Genomic DNA, 13,646 nt, shown 5'->3' on the forward strand with positions numbered 1-13,646 from the left:
TTTGAGATTTATTAATTCAGAACATAACGCATCTCAGCATTACACTTTTATCCATTATTATGATAAATTGCCCATGTAATTAACAATTTATTCCCATGAGAACATTTTAACTTGTGAATAATATTTACTTCTTTGTGAGTATATGCCCAAAGCAAAATTTAACAGTGATACAATAATGATAGCTTCTGTTTTTAAGACTGCATGATTCTTAGAACATCTCTTAGGACCTAAGGCTAAAGTAAACTAGACAAAGCTCTTAGCTTTCTCCTCCAACAGAATAAATAAGATAAAAAATAAAAAATAGAAATAGAATTCATAGAGGAGAATGATTTCGTAGATGTTACCACATTGATGCTACTTATATCTAGAGTGTAGGGTAATAGTAACTTACTTTAATAGTGCAGACACACATTCAATGTTTGGGATTTTAGAAGTAAATGGTGAAGCTACTGATGCTTCTAAGTTTGATAAAGATATTCCCACATGAGCCATTTTGAGAGCCTGGTAAATCAAGAAAAACAAAATGTCAATTCAAATAATTGAAGAGATACCAGTACGGTGCAAATATCCATAATTAAGGCAATACTCAATAAGCAATTGTATAGAAATGGAGGACATAGAGTTAGCACAAAATACAAACTTTATTAGAATCAAAAAGATATACAAGAATAAAAATGGATATCATAGGTCAAAAATTGTAATATGTGAACCATACCCAGGTGAAGTTACTTGACCAGTGATTCACACTCTAAACCAGGAAGATAGGCTTGAAATTCTATCTGGGTAATTATATAAAGTGTGGGTATAATATAAAATACCTTCCCAGGGAACTATGTTCCCAAATTTCCAAACACCCACTACTCATATAACTAAACCCACATGGGACACATATAGCCGGTAAATCAATTACATATCGAAATCAATAATTACCCATGTCCAGTTAAGGTGTGAGTCCCGGTTACCCCAACGCGCGTTTCGCGTGCTAATTGTAGCCTCGCTTCCTCAGGGGGCCACGCTTTATATAATTACCCAGATAGAATTTCAAGCCTATCTTCCTGGTTTAGTGTGTGAATCACTGGTCAAGTAACTTCACCTGGGTATGGTTCACATATTACAATTTTTGACCTATGATGTCCATTTTTATTCTTGTATATCTTTTTGATTCTAATAAAGTTTGTATTTTGTGCTAACTCTATGTCCTCCTTTTCTATAAAATGTCAATTCAAGTAGAAACTGCTGATGGCAGGTGCAGTAAAAAACATATATGTTGCTGAAAATATAATTTTCATTTCGAAATTAATTTAATATCTAACAAATGCTGCAATTTTAATATAGATTGAACAACTTCCAAAAACCATAAGTGAATCTTAAGTATGATTAACCAATAATAGATTATAATTTTATTGCTTCAGGTTAGTCGTGTTGTGTTTTAAAACTGGTCAGCTATTATTTTGATTTCTCTAATGCGTACAATTCCGTACGATGAAGGATATGTGTAAACATGCTGAGTGGAATATTTAAATAGGTTTTCTGGGTCTTTAACATTGATGGCCTATCCTTAGGATTGTTCATCAATGTCTAATTAAGGCTACGTTCACACTAGCGTTGTGCGCCGCTGCGTCGGCGACGCGACGCACAACGCACCGAAAAACGCGTGCAACGCACGCAAAAACGCTGCGTTTTTCGACGCGTGCGTCGTTTTTTGACGAAAATCGGACGCAAGAAAAATGCAACTTGTTGCGTTTTCTTGGTCCGACGCTAGCGTCAAAAAAGACGCACGTGTCGGAAAACGCAACAAGCAAAAACGCATGCGTCCCCCATGTTAAACATAGGGGCGCATGACGCGTGTGTCGCCGCTGCGTCGCCCGACGCTAGCGCGACGCACACTAGCCGAACGCTAGTGTGAACGTAGCCTAACATGTGTGTGACATCTGCCACCCCTGCTCATCAGTTGTTTCCGTTGTTGGTGGCAGCCCAAACTGCTCAGTTAAGGAGCTTCACAACACATCTCCATTGTGGAAATATTGGTACCGCACATCCAACTCCTATTGATTTCAATAGGTGGTGGATGTGTAATATTATAAACAAATGTCCAGGAAGGCGCTGCCCTGAAAACTGAGTTAATTTGCAGCAAATATAATGATGAAAACCACCCTATTCATCCAAAGAAAAACACTATAAAGAATATATGAAAAAATATATTTGCGCTAAAAACGTCAGTATATAAAAATATAAATAAGGATATAACACCGTAAAACCAAGCGTTAATAAGGTGCATCCACATATGGCATATCTTAATCCTGGTGTGCTGTATGTAGACGTGTGTCTCCTGGTAGTGAGAAGTCCTGTAAATAATGTTCGTAGATGTCCTTAGAAGCTGATATGCAAATGCTGGCAAATGCCAAAAGGTAGCTGATAAAAAAACAAAATCGCGGTTGCCGATATATTGGGGGTCGCCGTCCCGGCCGGTGACAGGCGTACCTCCCCGCAGAAAGCTAGACAGAATGTGCCGTGCACAGGCACAGAAAACTCTATCACAAGAATAGAGCCGGCAAGGTGCAGAGCAGCTGCAGGACCTTGCGTGACGTCACTACCACGTGATAAGTCACGTGACCGGCTACGGAATGCACACCAAGCCAAATTCCAACGCGTTTTGGAATTGCTGATCGCTGATGTGTAATATTGACTGGGGCCAATTTACAGTTGACTGAGCAGTGTTGGCCATGGTTAACACCGGAAACAGCTAATTGGCTGGGGTGCCGGGTGTTGCACACCCGCCAACCAGACACTGGTAACCTATCCAAAGGATAACCATCAACATTAAACCCCTTTAAAGATTACATTTTCCCAAATTTTTTGAGTTGAGCTGGACACATGATGCAATAATGGCTGTGTTGTGTAAATATTAGCAATCAAAGTATTTGGCACCTAAAAAGTTTATTTTGTCCAAGTGGGCAAAACCACAATTATGTCACTGGGGGGGCATGACTTGGTGAACATATGACTATTCACTAGAGCCCCTGATGGTGGGGCTAGACTTCACTGCAGATGGACACCAGGTGCTACTCCAAGATAGACCATAAACACACAGCAGCTGACCCCCCCCCCAAAGGAACAGGTAGTTAGAAAGACCAGGAACAGGTAGACTTTAACATATACAGGCAGGCACAGCAGGATCAGGCAGGTACAGTTGGTATACAGAATTGCATGGCAGTTGTAGTCAGGTATAGCTCGTATACAGACTGGCACAGCAGGTGCAGGCAGGTATGACTGGTACACAGACTGGCATGGCAGACACAGGCAGGAACGGTTGGTATACAGACTGGCATGGCAGTTGAAGGCAGGTACGGCTCATGTACAGATTCGCACAGCAGGTGCAGTCAGATACGGCTGGTATACAGACTGGCACAGCAGGGGCAGGCAGTAACGGGTGGTATACAAACTGGCATGCAGATAAAGCCAGGTACGACTGGTATACATACTGGTTCGGCATGTGCAGGCAGGTACAACGGTATACAGACTGGCACAGCAGATGCAGTCAGGTATGACTGGTATACAAATTGGAATGAAAGATGTAAGCAGGTAGAACTGGTATATAGTCTGACACAGCAGGTGCAAGAAGACACTGAAAGGCACAAGCAGGAGCAAGTAAGACCAAGCTGGTACTAATAGGTACTGGTAGGTACCAGCGAGTACTGGCAGGTACTAACTGACAGCGGACTTGAGAACTAGCAAACATTCAGACTAACTGACTATACAAATTGCTAAGGCACCCTCAAAAGATGAAAGTGCCTTAAATAATAAGTGTCTCCCAGCCATAGGCTGAAGACACTCTTGAATGGTGCGTGCTGTCTCTTTAAGAGATAAGGAGTGCATGCCCTAAGTGCAGTGCCCGTGGATCAGCCGGGTGTGCACTCACCCTGGGAAGGAGCAGGAGGAGGAGGACATGCTTTATGAGGGCAGGTGAAGTGAGTGAGTCAATGTCCCAACCGGGGAGGATGTGAAGCATGCAGGGACTCCGACATTACATTCTCACTGCAGTGCGATGACATGTGCAGGAGCACAGGAGAGCTGAGAGTATTAGCAGCTTTTATCTCCAGCAGTCACCTTGGGAGAAGAGCCATGCTGCACTTCTACTAAGTCTCCCAAATTCAAATGAGCTTTATTGACAGGATCAAATGCACATTAACATTGACAAAGTAAGTGTAGTACTGGCAACTCTGATGTACTCCTGAAACTGACTGCTGGAGACGAAAACTAAAAGGTGTTAGTCACACTCAGGTCTCCTGGGTTGAGTTGAGCAAACTGTTTGTCAATACATATCTAACACTGAGCCTGTTCCAAACTATGGTGGGGGCATATTCTTCTTTCCCTAACAAGTAGCTGCCTGTACTTGATTGGTCAATGTGAGAAAGAGAAAGACTTCCATGCTCACACTGAAATCTCTTTGTTAATGTCCATTTGGATGCAAAAACATAACTGCTTCAATGACAAATACTTTGATCATTAATTTTGTTATTATCCCAGCCAGGGTCGGAGTATTTGCATTGCAACCACTAGGAGTAACAGAGGCAGGTAGCATAATCAAGGAAGCCATAGGCTAGTAAACAGGAGCAGCAGTATTGTGATGGAGGAAAGCAGGTTGCATGGTCAGGGAATTGCCAGGGGTCAGTACACATAAGCAGTAGCCTAGTAACAGAGGATAAGCCGATTGTTTTTACCGTGATCCCCCCGGGGTCCTTTTAAGGTCTAAAAACGTTTGAAAATGATGGAAACACTGCTCAAACGACACAGGAACATCATGGGGATCGCCGATGGAAGCATTCCTGACTCGAAGTTCACAGCTTTAAACAATTTTTTCTGAGATTCATGCCATTTTTCCCGGTGCCACAAAAAACACACTAAAACAAAACCAAAACGGATTTTGCTGGGAAATATGTCAAGGTACATAATTTGCAGGTTAATGACTTGCCTGTAAGGCCAAATAATTAACCCCAGACCGAAATGTTCCTCCACCACTTGGGCTTAGTTCAGAAGCAGCGTTTTTGAAGCATTTTTCAACTTTAACATTGCCTTCAACCACTACAAATGCATTCACTGGGAAATGTCATTGTAACATTTAGTCACAGAGCCTGTTTTTACTGGTGCATCAGGCGGCACCAATCTTCTTAAAGGGCAATTATTAAGCAGTGTGACTCCTAAACTGTTGCAGCCTATGCTGTGAGTGGTTGGGCTGCCAAGAATTACAACGCACCACAATACCCCTTTCATAAGATGACCAGGAGGGCCTCATGAAAAATTGTTGCATTGAATGCAAGGCCTTCCCTGCTACCAATTCATATGCACCCCATTACGCCTTGGAACCCACATACTGAATGGGCCCATAAAACCCACTTCACAATATGCATGGTTTTTGGTCACTCTGCCTCACAAAAATCGGAATAAAAAGCGATAAAAAAATGTCTGAAAATGTTACCATTAAAAACATCAACTCGTCCCGCAAAAAACAAGACCTGACATGACCCTGCAGAACAAAATATGGAAAAATTATAGCTCTCAAAATGTGGTAACGCAAAAAATATTTTTTGCAATAAAAAGCGTCTTTTAGTGCGTGACGGCTGCCAATCATAAAAATCTGCTAGAAAACCCGCTATAAATAGTAAATCAAACCCCCCTTCATCACCCCCTTAGGGAAAAATTTAAAAAATTAAAAAATGTATTTATTTCCATTTTTCCATTAGGGTTATTGATAGGGCTAGGGTTAGGTTTAGGGCTATGGTTAGGGCTAGGGTTATGGTTAAGGCTAGGATTAGGGTTGGGGCTAGGATTAGTGTTGGGGCTAGGGTTAGGGTTTGGATTACATTTACAGTCCGGATTAGGGTTAGGGGTGTGTCAGGGTTAGGGGTGTGGATAGGGTTATCATTGGGATTAAGGTCAGGGGTGTGGTTGGGGTTGGGATTAGGGTTAGGGGTGTGTTTGGGATAAGGGTGTGGTTGGGATTAGGGTTAGGGATGTGTTTGGGTAAAGGTTTCAGTTAGAATTGGGGGTTTCCACTGTTTAGGCACATCAGGGGCTCTCCAAATGCGTCCCATCTCAATTTCAGTCAATTTTGCATTGAAAAAGTCAAATGGCGCTCCTTCCCTTCCGAGCTCTGCCATGCGCCCAAACAGTGGTTTACCCCCACATATGGGGTATCAGCGTACTCAGGACAAATTGTAGAACAACGTTTGGGGTCCAATTTCTCCTGTTACCCTTGGTAAAATAAAACAAATTGGAGCTGAATAAATTTTTTGTGAAAAAAAGTTAAATGTTCATTTTATTTAAACATTCCAAAAATTCCTGTGAAACACCTGAAGGGCTAATAAACTTCTTGAATGTGGTTTTAAGCACCTTTAGGGGAGTTTTTAGAATGGTGTCACACTTGGTTATCATATAGACCCCTCAAAATGACTTCAAATCTGATATTGTCCCTAAAAAAAATGGTGGTGTAAAAATGAGAAATTGCTGGTCAACTTTTAACCCTTATACAGTGGGGCAAAAAAGTATTTAGTCAGTCAGCAATAGTGCAAGTTCCACCACTTAAAAAGATGAGAGGCGTCTGTAATTTACATCATAGGTAGACCTCAACTATGGGAGACAAACTGAGAAAAAAAAAATCCAGAAAATCACATTGTCTGTTTTTTTAACATTTTATTTGCATATTATGGTGGAAAATAAGTATTTGGTCAGAAACAAATTTTCATCTCAATACTTTGTAATATATCCTTTGTTGGCAAAGACAGAGGTCAAACGTTTTCTGTAAGTCTTCACAAGGTTGCCACACACTGTTGTTGGTATGTTGGCCCATTCCTCCATACAGATCTCCTCTAGAGCAGTGATGTTTTTGGCTTTTCGCTTGGCAACACAGACTTTCAACTCCCTCCAAAGGTTTTCTATAGGGTTGAGATCTGGAGACTGGCTAGGCCACTCCAGGACCTTGAAATGCTTCTTACGAAGCCACTCCTTCGTTGCCCTGGCGGTGTGCTTTGGATCATTGTCATGTTGAAAGACCCAGCCACGTTTCATCTTCAATGCCCTTGCTGATGGAAGGAGGTTTGCACTCAAAATCTCACGATACATGGCCCCATTCATTCTTTCATGTACCTGGATCAGTCGTCCTGGCCCCTTTGCAGAGAAATAGCCCCAAAGCATGAAGTTTCCACCACCATGCTTTACAGTAGGTATGGTGTTTGATGGATGCAACTCAGTATTCTTTTTCCTCCAAACACGACAAGTTGTGTTTCTACCAAACAGTTCCAGTTTGGTTTCATCAGACCATAGGACATTCTCCCAAAACTCCTCTGGATCATCCAAATGCTCTCTAGCAAACTTCAGACGGGCCCGGATATGTACTGGCTTAAGCAGTGGAAAACGTCTGGCACTGCAGGATCTGAGTCCATGGTGGCGTAGTGTGTTACTTATGGTAGGCCTTGTTACATTGGTCCCAGCTCTCTGCAGTTCATTCACTAGGTCCCCCCGCGTGGTTCTGGGATTTTTGCTCACCGTTCTTGTGATCATTCTGACCCCACGGGGTGGGATTTTGCGTGGAGCCCCAGATCGAGGGAGATTATCAGTGGTCTTGTATGTCTTCCATTTTCTAATTATTGCTCCCACTGTTGATTTCTTCACTCCAAGCTGGTTGGCTATTGCAGATTCAGTCTTCCCAGCCTGGTGCAAGGCTACAATTTTGTTTCTGGTGTCCTTTGACAGCTCTTTGGTCTTCACCATAGTGGAGTTTGGAGTCAGACTGTTTGAGGGTGTGCACAGGTGTCTTTTTATACTGATAACAAGTTTAAACAGGTGCCATTACTACAGGTAATGAGTGGAGGAAAGAGGAGACTCTTAAAGAAGAAGTTACAGGTCTGTGAGAGCCAGAAATCTTGATTGTTTGTTTCTGACCAAATACTTATTTTCCACCATAATATGCAAAAAAAATGTTAAAAAAACAGACAATGTGATTTTCTGGATTTATTTTTCTCAGTTTATCTCCCATAGTTGAGGTCTACCTATGATGTAAATTACAGACGCCTCTCATCTTTTTAAGTGGTGGAACTTGCACTATTGCTGACTGACTAAATACTTTTTTGCCCCACTGTAACTCACTAACAAAAAAAATTTTGGTTCCAAAATTGTGCTGATTTAAAGTAGACATGTGGGAAATGTTACTTATTAAGTATTTTGTGTGACATATCTCTGTGATTTAAGGGCATAAAAATTCAAATTTGGAAAATTGCTAACTTTTGAAAATGTTCACCAAATTTCCATCTTTTTCACAAATAAACACAGGTAATATCAAAGAAATTTTACCACTATCATGAAGTACAATATGTCATGAGAAAACAGTGTCAGAATCACCGAGATCCGTTGAAGCGTTCCTGAGTTATAACCTCATAATGGGACAGTGGTCAGAAATGTAAAAATTGGCCCGGTCATTAACATGCAAACCACCCTTGGGGAAAAGGGGTTAAAGAAGGCTAATACTTGCAATACAACGCAATTTTTTTGCAAAGTACAAAATTTAAGGAATGGTATGATTGAATAGTATGAGTGCGTACACTCTTGTGTATGTACTTAACATACAAAGGTTAATAAGTACATATAAGGATTAAATACATATGATGATTACGTATATATAAAGATTAACTACATACAGTATACTTACATCATCAACAAGAGGCTTTTAAATATCTTCTGTCTGGAATATCAGGGAAGCAACACCAAGACAGAGAACCCCAGGGAGATTACCTACACTGCATGGGCGTCACCAATTAGGCAGGTAGGCGCACACTGTACATGTACAGGTTCCCCAGTTTTGTCATCTGTCTTAAGGTACCTTCACACTAAACGATATCGCTAGCGATCCGTGACGTTGCAGCGTCCTGGCTAGCGATATCGTTTAGTTTGACACGCAGCAGCGATCAGAATCCTGCTGTGATGTCGTTGGTCGGAGCTAGAAGGCCAGAACTTTCTTTGGTCGCTGGCTCTCCCGCTGACATCACTGAATCAGCGTGTGTGACACCGATTCAGCAATGTCTTCGCTGGTAACCAGGGTAAACATCGGGTTACTAAGCGCAGGGCCGCGCTTAGTAACCCGATGTTTACCCTGGTTACCATCCTAAAAGTAAAACACCAAACGCTTCATACTTACCTTCAGCTGTCTGTCCTCCGGCGTTCTGCTTTCCTGCACTCACTGTGAGCACAGCGGCCGGAAAGCAGAGCGGTGACGTCACCGCTCTGCTTTCGGGCCGCTGTGCTCACAGCCAGTACAGAGAAGCACAGCGCCGGGGACAGACAGCGGAAGGTAAGTATGAAGCGTTTGGTTTTTTTACTTTTAGGATAGTAAACAGGGTAAACATCGGGTTACTAAGCGCAGCCCTGCACTTAGTAACCAGATGTTTACCCTGGTTACCAGCATCGTTGGACCAAACAGCGACGCTGCAGCGATCCGGATCGTTGTCTGGATCGCTGCAGCGTCGTTTAGTGTGAAGGTACCTTTAATCATGTTTCTCTTGTCTTATATAGTGATTTACACTATGTAGTAACTCTAGATTCACCAAGCCCTTCAATTGGCCAGCTTTCAAGTTTGTATGAAACTTAGATATCATGGAGTCCTTAGACGAGGGGCAATAAACCCCTAGAATATTATAGACACAAGGATTTAGATCAAACCACCACAGGCAGAGTTTCAGTAAACCTTAATGTTTTACAATGACAAACAGCAAACATATAGAGGCTTAGAACTGTTTGTGAAGTGAATAAACAAACATTTCTCAAGACTGTGTCACTATGAGCATTGTCTTTCACAGCTGTAAATGTTTTACAAGAAATGCAGCTATGTAATTGTCTGAATGCATTCGCTATACAGTATTATAATCTGGATTTCAAATCTCCATTTGTATATTCGCCATTTGTACATTTGATGCATCCAAAGTTATGGCTCTCAAGGAGAGAATCTAATATAGTGGACAAAGGAATATTTGTAATGAACAACTGAGCCAAACTAACAGCATTGCTTTATCAAATTTATATGAAGTGTATTGTGTCCAATGTGAGTAACCAGGCAACACAAAAAGGAGCTTTTCAAGTGAGCTCTTTAAGGTACAAAAATTTTATGAAGTCTTTGACAACAAGGATGTGGTTTCACAAATGCGGGGTATCTTTTTAAAAAAATATACTATTGCCATCACAGCCCCCCTTACTCAAAATTCTGTGGCCTATAACAGTACAGAACACATTCACCCAGGTCATGTCATCAGAGATAAGGAGGAGACATTGCAGGAAACAGAGTTTAGAAGTAGACCCAATGTAGGGGTGTGGGTCTCTGACACTTGTAATGGAGGGCATGAGCTGACAAACAATTCCCTAATGGAGAGTCCTTTTTTTAGTAAATAAAATAGAGCCATCACAGCCCCCTTGCCCAAAATTCACTGGCCTATAACAGTGCAGAGCACGTTCACCCTGGTCATCTAGTGGCAGTTAAAGAAGAGACATTGCAGGAGACAGAGTTAAGAAGTAGGCCCAATGTAGGGGTGTGGGTCTCTGAAACTTGTAATGGAGGGCATGAGCTGACAAACAATTCCCCAATATGGGGTCCTTTTTTTAATAAATAAAATAGTGCCATCACAGCCCCCTTGCCCAAAATTCACCGGCCTATAACAGTACAGAGCACGCTCACCCTGGTCATCTAGTAGCAGTTTATGAAGAGACATTGCAGGAGACAGAGTTAAGAAGTAGGCCCAATGGAAGGGTGTGGGTCTCTGAGACTTGTAATGGAGAGCATGAGCTGACAAACAATTCCTCAATGGGGGTATCTTTTGTAATAAATAAAATAGCGCCATCACAGCCCCCCTTGCCCAAAATTCACCGGCCTATAACAGTACAGAGCATGTTCACCCTGGTCATCTAGTGGTTCTGGATGATGAGGATGAGGATGAGGATAAGGAGGAGGATAAGAATAAACAAAAAGAAAATGGTTCCAGCTTCAGTAAAATCATGAAAATTTATTCCAACTTTTAAAATGGAGAAACAACTCCTGGGACAGCACCATAGCACATGCGAGGTAGGCTACGCGTTTCGACCGACACAGCGGTCTTTATCACGGCCGTGATAAAGACCGCTGTGTCGGTCGAAACGCGTAGCCTACCTCGCATGTGCTATGGTGCTGTCCCAGGAGTTGTTTCTCCATTTTAAAAGTTGGAATAAATTATCATGATTTTACTGAAGCTGGAACCATTTTCTTTTCGTTTATGGAATCCTACTGCGTCTTGTCAGGACGAAATTCCGGGCTTCTTGCAATGATCGGTGAGCTGGCTTTTGCCGTATATTCTGTTTATAAGAATAAACAGACCAAATCTGGAAGCGTATACCCATGTTTGGTTGTGCAGAAGTGCATGAGAATACAGCTCCCCAAAACAGAGAATGTATTTGAGGTCACGTTTCGCTGTTTTCACTTGGTGGTGTACAGAAGTCTTTCCTAATCCGGCCCTTGTTCATATTTTATAAAAGTCAGCCTGTCAGCATTTTCAGTTGACAGGCGGATGCGCTTATCTGTTATAATTCCACTAGTGGCACTAAAAACCCGCTCTGACAGAATGCTAGTAGCAGGGCAGGCCAGACCCTCCAAGGCATAGAGAGCCAGTTCATGCCATGTTTCCATCTTGGATACCCAATAATTAAAAGACACAGAGGAATCATGGAGGACATTTGTACGATCTGCAAGGTACTCCCTCACCATCTTCCCAAACATTGCATTCTTGTGACAGCAACCCTTGCCTCTGTGCCGTCACGATGGGAGGGTCTGAGAAAACTGTCCCAGAACTTTGCCATTGTTCCCCTGCCTGAGCTGGATTGTACTTCTGTCTCTCTCGCTTTGACTCCTTGGTCGTCTGCTGCCAGCGTTCTAACATTGGAATTGTCTAAGTAATTCCGCTACAAGGGCCCTCTGGTACTGCAAAATTTTAGTACACCTCTCTGCCTCAGGCAGAAGAGATTGAAAGTTCTCCCTGTAGCGTGGGTCTAGAAGTGTTATCAACCAGTAATGAGTGTCACCCAAAACTTTTATAATGCGAGGGTCACGTGAAACGCAGTGCAGCATGAAGTCAGCCATACGTGCCAGACTGCTAACAGGCAAGACTTCCGTGTCCTCACCAACAGGACGACTGACCATGCTGTCCTCCTCCTTGTCCTCAGGCCATCCCCGCTGAACAGACAGTAGGACAGCTGTGTTTGTAGTACTGTCTACAGCGCATTAAAGTAGCTCCTGTTCTTCCTCCTCCGCCTCCTCATTGACTACCAATCCAGGTTGAGAAGACATGAGGCTGGGCTAAGTGTAATCTCCCTATATAGTTTCTTGCTTCATGTTTTAGGGCTGGCGGAACACACTGAGTATATTTAGATATTATTATTGGTGCGTTCACAGCCCTAGGTCCACCATGCAGGAGACTAACCTGCTGCTGCTAGCAAATGGTGGCACAATATGGTGGTAGAAGCGAACTCTGTTACTTTACAAAGTCAAACAGAAGGGAAAATGCTGTGCCCTTTTAGCATCACAGGGGAACACTGCTGCCTATCAGAACAAAAGCAATCAGTGGTCAGGGAGTAGAAAGCACACAAACACCTCCTCTCCGGTGGAGCTGGAATTCTAATGGCTTAAAGCCAGCCCTGAATTCACAATACAAACTCCTCACCGGAGGTGCCGGAATTCTAGTGGCTTATTTCAGCCTGACCCTGATCACAAGCAGACAAGGCCACTGAGTAGTAAAGCAAAGCTCATAACATAAGCTGATACTAGCGCATGGCCGTGCTTCAGGACCTTCCTAGAGAACCAATGGGAGCTGCTACAGTACCTGAGCAACTTCAGGACCTTCATAGAGGACCAATGGGAGCTGCCACAGTACCTGAGCATGTGACCCCTGACCTCCAAAGAGAGGTTTTACCCCAGGCATGCTCAGAAGGGTAAAAGCAGGACTTAGTCCCAGAGATGTCTGCTCGCCGCTGACCAGTATTGGCAACAATGGCTGAGCCTGGAAAGGCAGCAGTAACCATCAGCACAGTATCAGGCTGAGCCAGATGCTGGAACCGACGTCTCCGCTGAGCAGGCTCCACTGTAGCTGGATAAGAATGGGAGACCGCAGCGGAGATCGTTCGAGATACCCCCTGTGCAGAGGCGGGAACTCGACCCCTAACATTACCCCCCTCCTAGGGCCCCCCTCCTTGGGCCTTGCTACTTTCAAAAGCAGCAATGAGCTGCAGAGCTCGAATGTGCTCAGCAGGCTCCCAGGACCTGTCCTCTGGGCCATAACCCTCCCAGTCCACCAAATAGAATTTTTTGCCAAGCACCACCTTGCACCTCAATATAGCGTTCACCTCGCAATCGCCTGTAGACAAACCCGATGTCCCAGCAGGTGACTCGGAAAAACAGGAAATGTATATGGGCTTCAAGAGAGACACATGAAAGGTGTCGGTGATACCTAGGTGTGGAGGAAGGGCCAGACGGTAGACCACAGGCTTAACCTGTTCGGGTACCTTGCAGGGACAAAAGTAGTGAGGTGCAAACTTAGTGAACTCAACTTTCAGCCTGATGTTATGGGCGGAGAGCCACACCAAGT

General features: G+C 43.2%; 1 protein-coding gene across 1 annotated transcript in view; it reads right to left on the bottom strand.

Moving 5' to 3' along the window:
- The window catches only part of LOC138638119 (probable cation-transporting ATPase 13A5), a 611,270-nt gene that overhangs the window by 135,245 nt on the left and 462,379 nt on the right, over positions 1 to 13,646 (bottom strand). The window contains exon 23 of the mRNA XM_069727143.1: positions 392 to 501. Coding sequence (XP_069583244.1) covers positions 392 to 501 — 110 coding nt within the window. The remainder of the gene's footprint in view (positions 1 to 391; positions 502 to 13,646) is intronic.

This window comes from Ranitomeya imitator, chromosome 5 (assembly GCF_032444005.1).
Source record: "Ranitomeya imitator isolate aRanImi1 chromosome 5, aRanImi1.pri, whole genome shotgun sequence".
Lineage (NCBI taxonomy): Eukaryota > Metazoa > Chordata > Amphibia > Anura > Dendrobatidae > Ranitomeya > Ranitomeya imitator.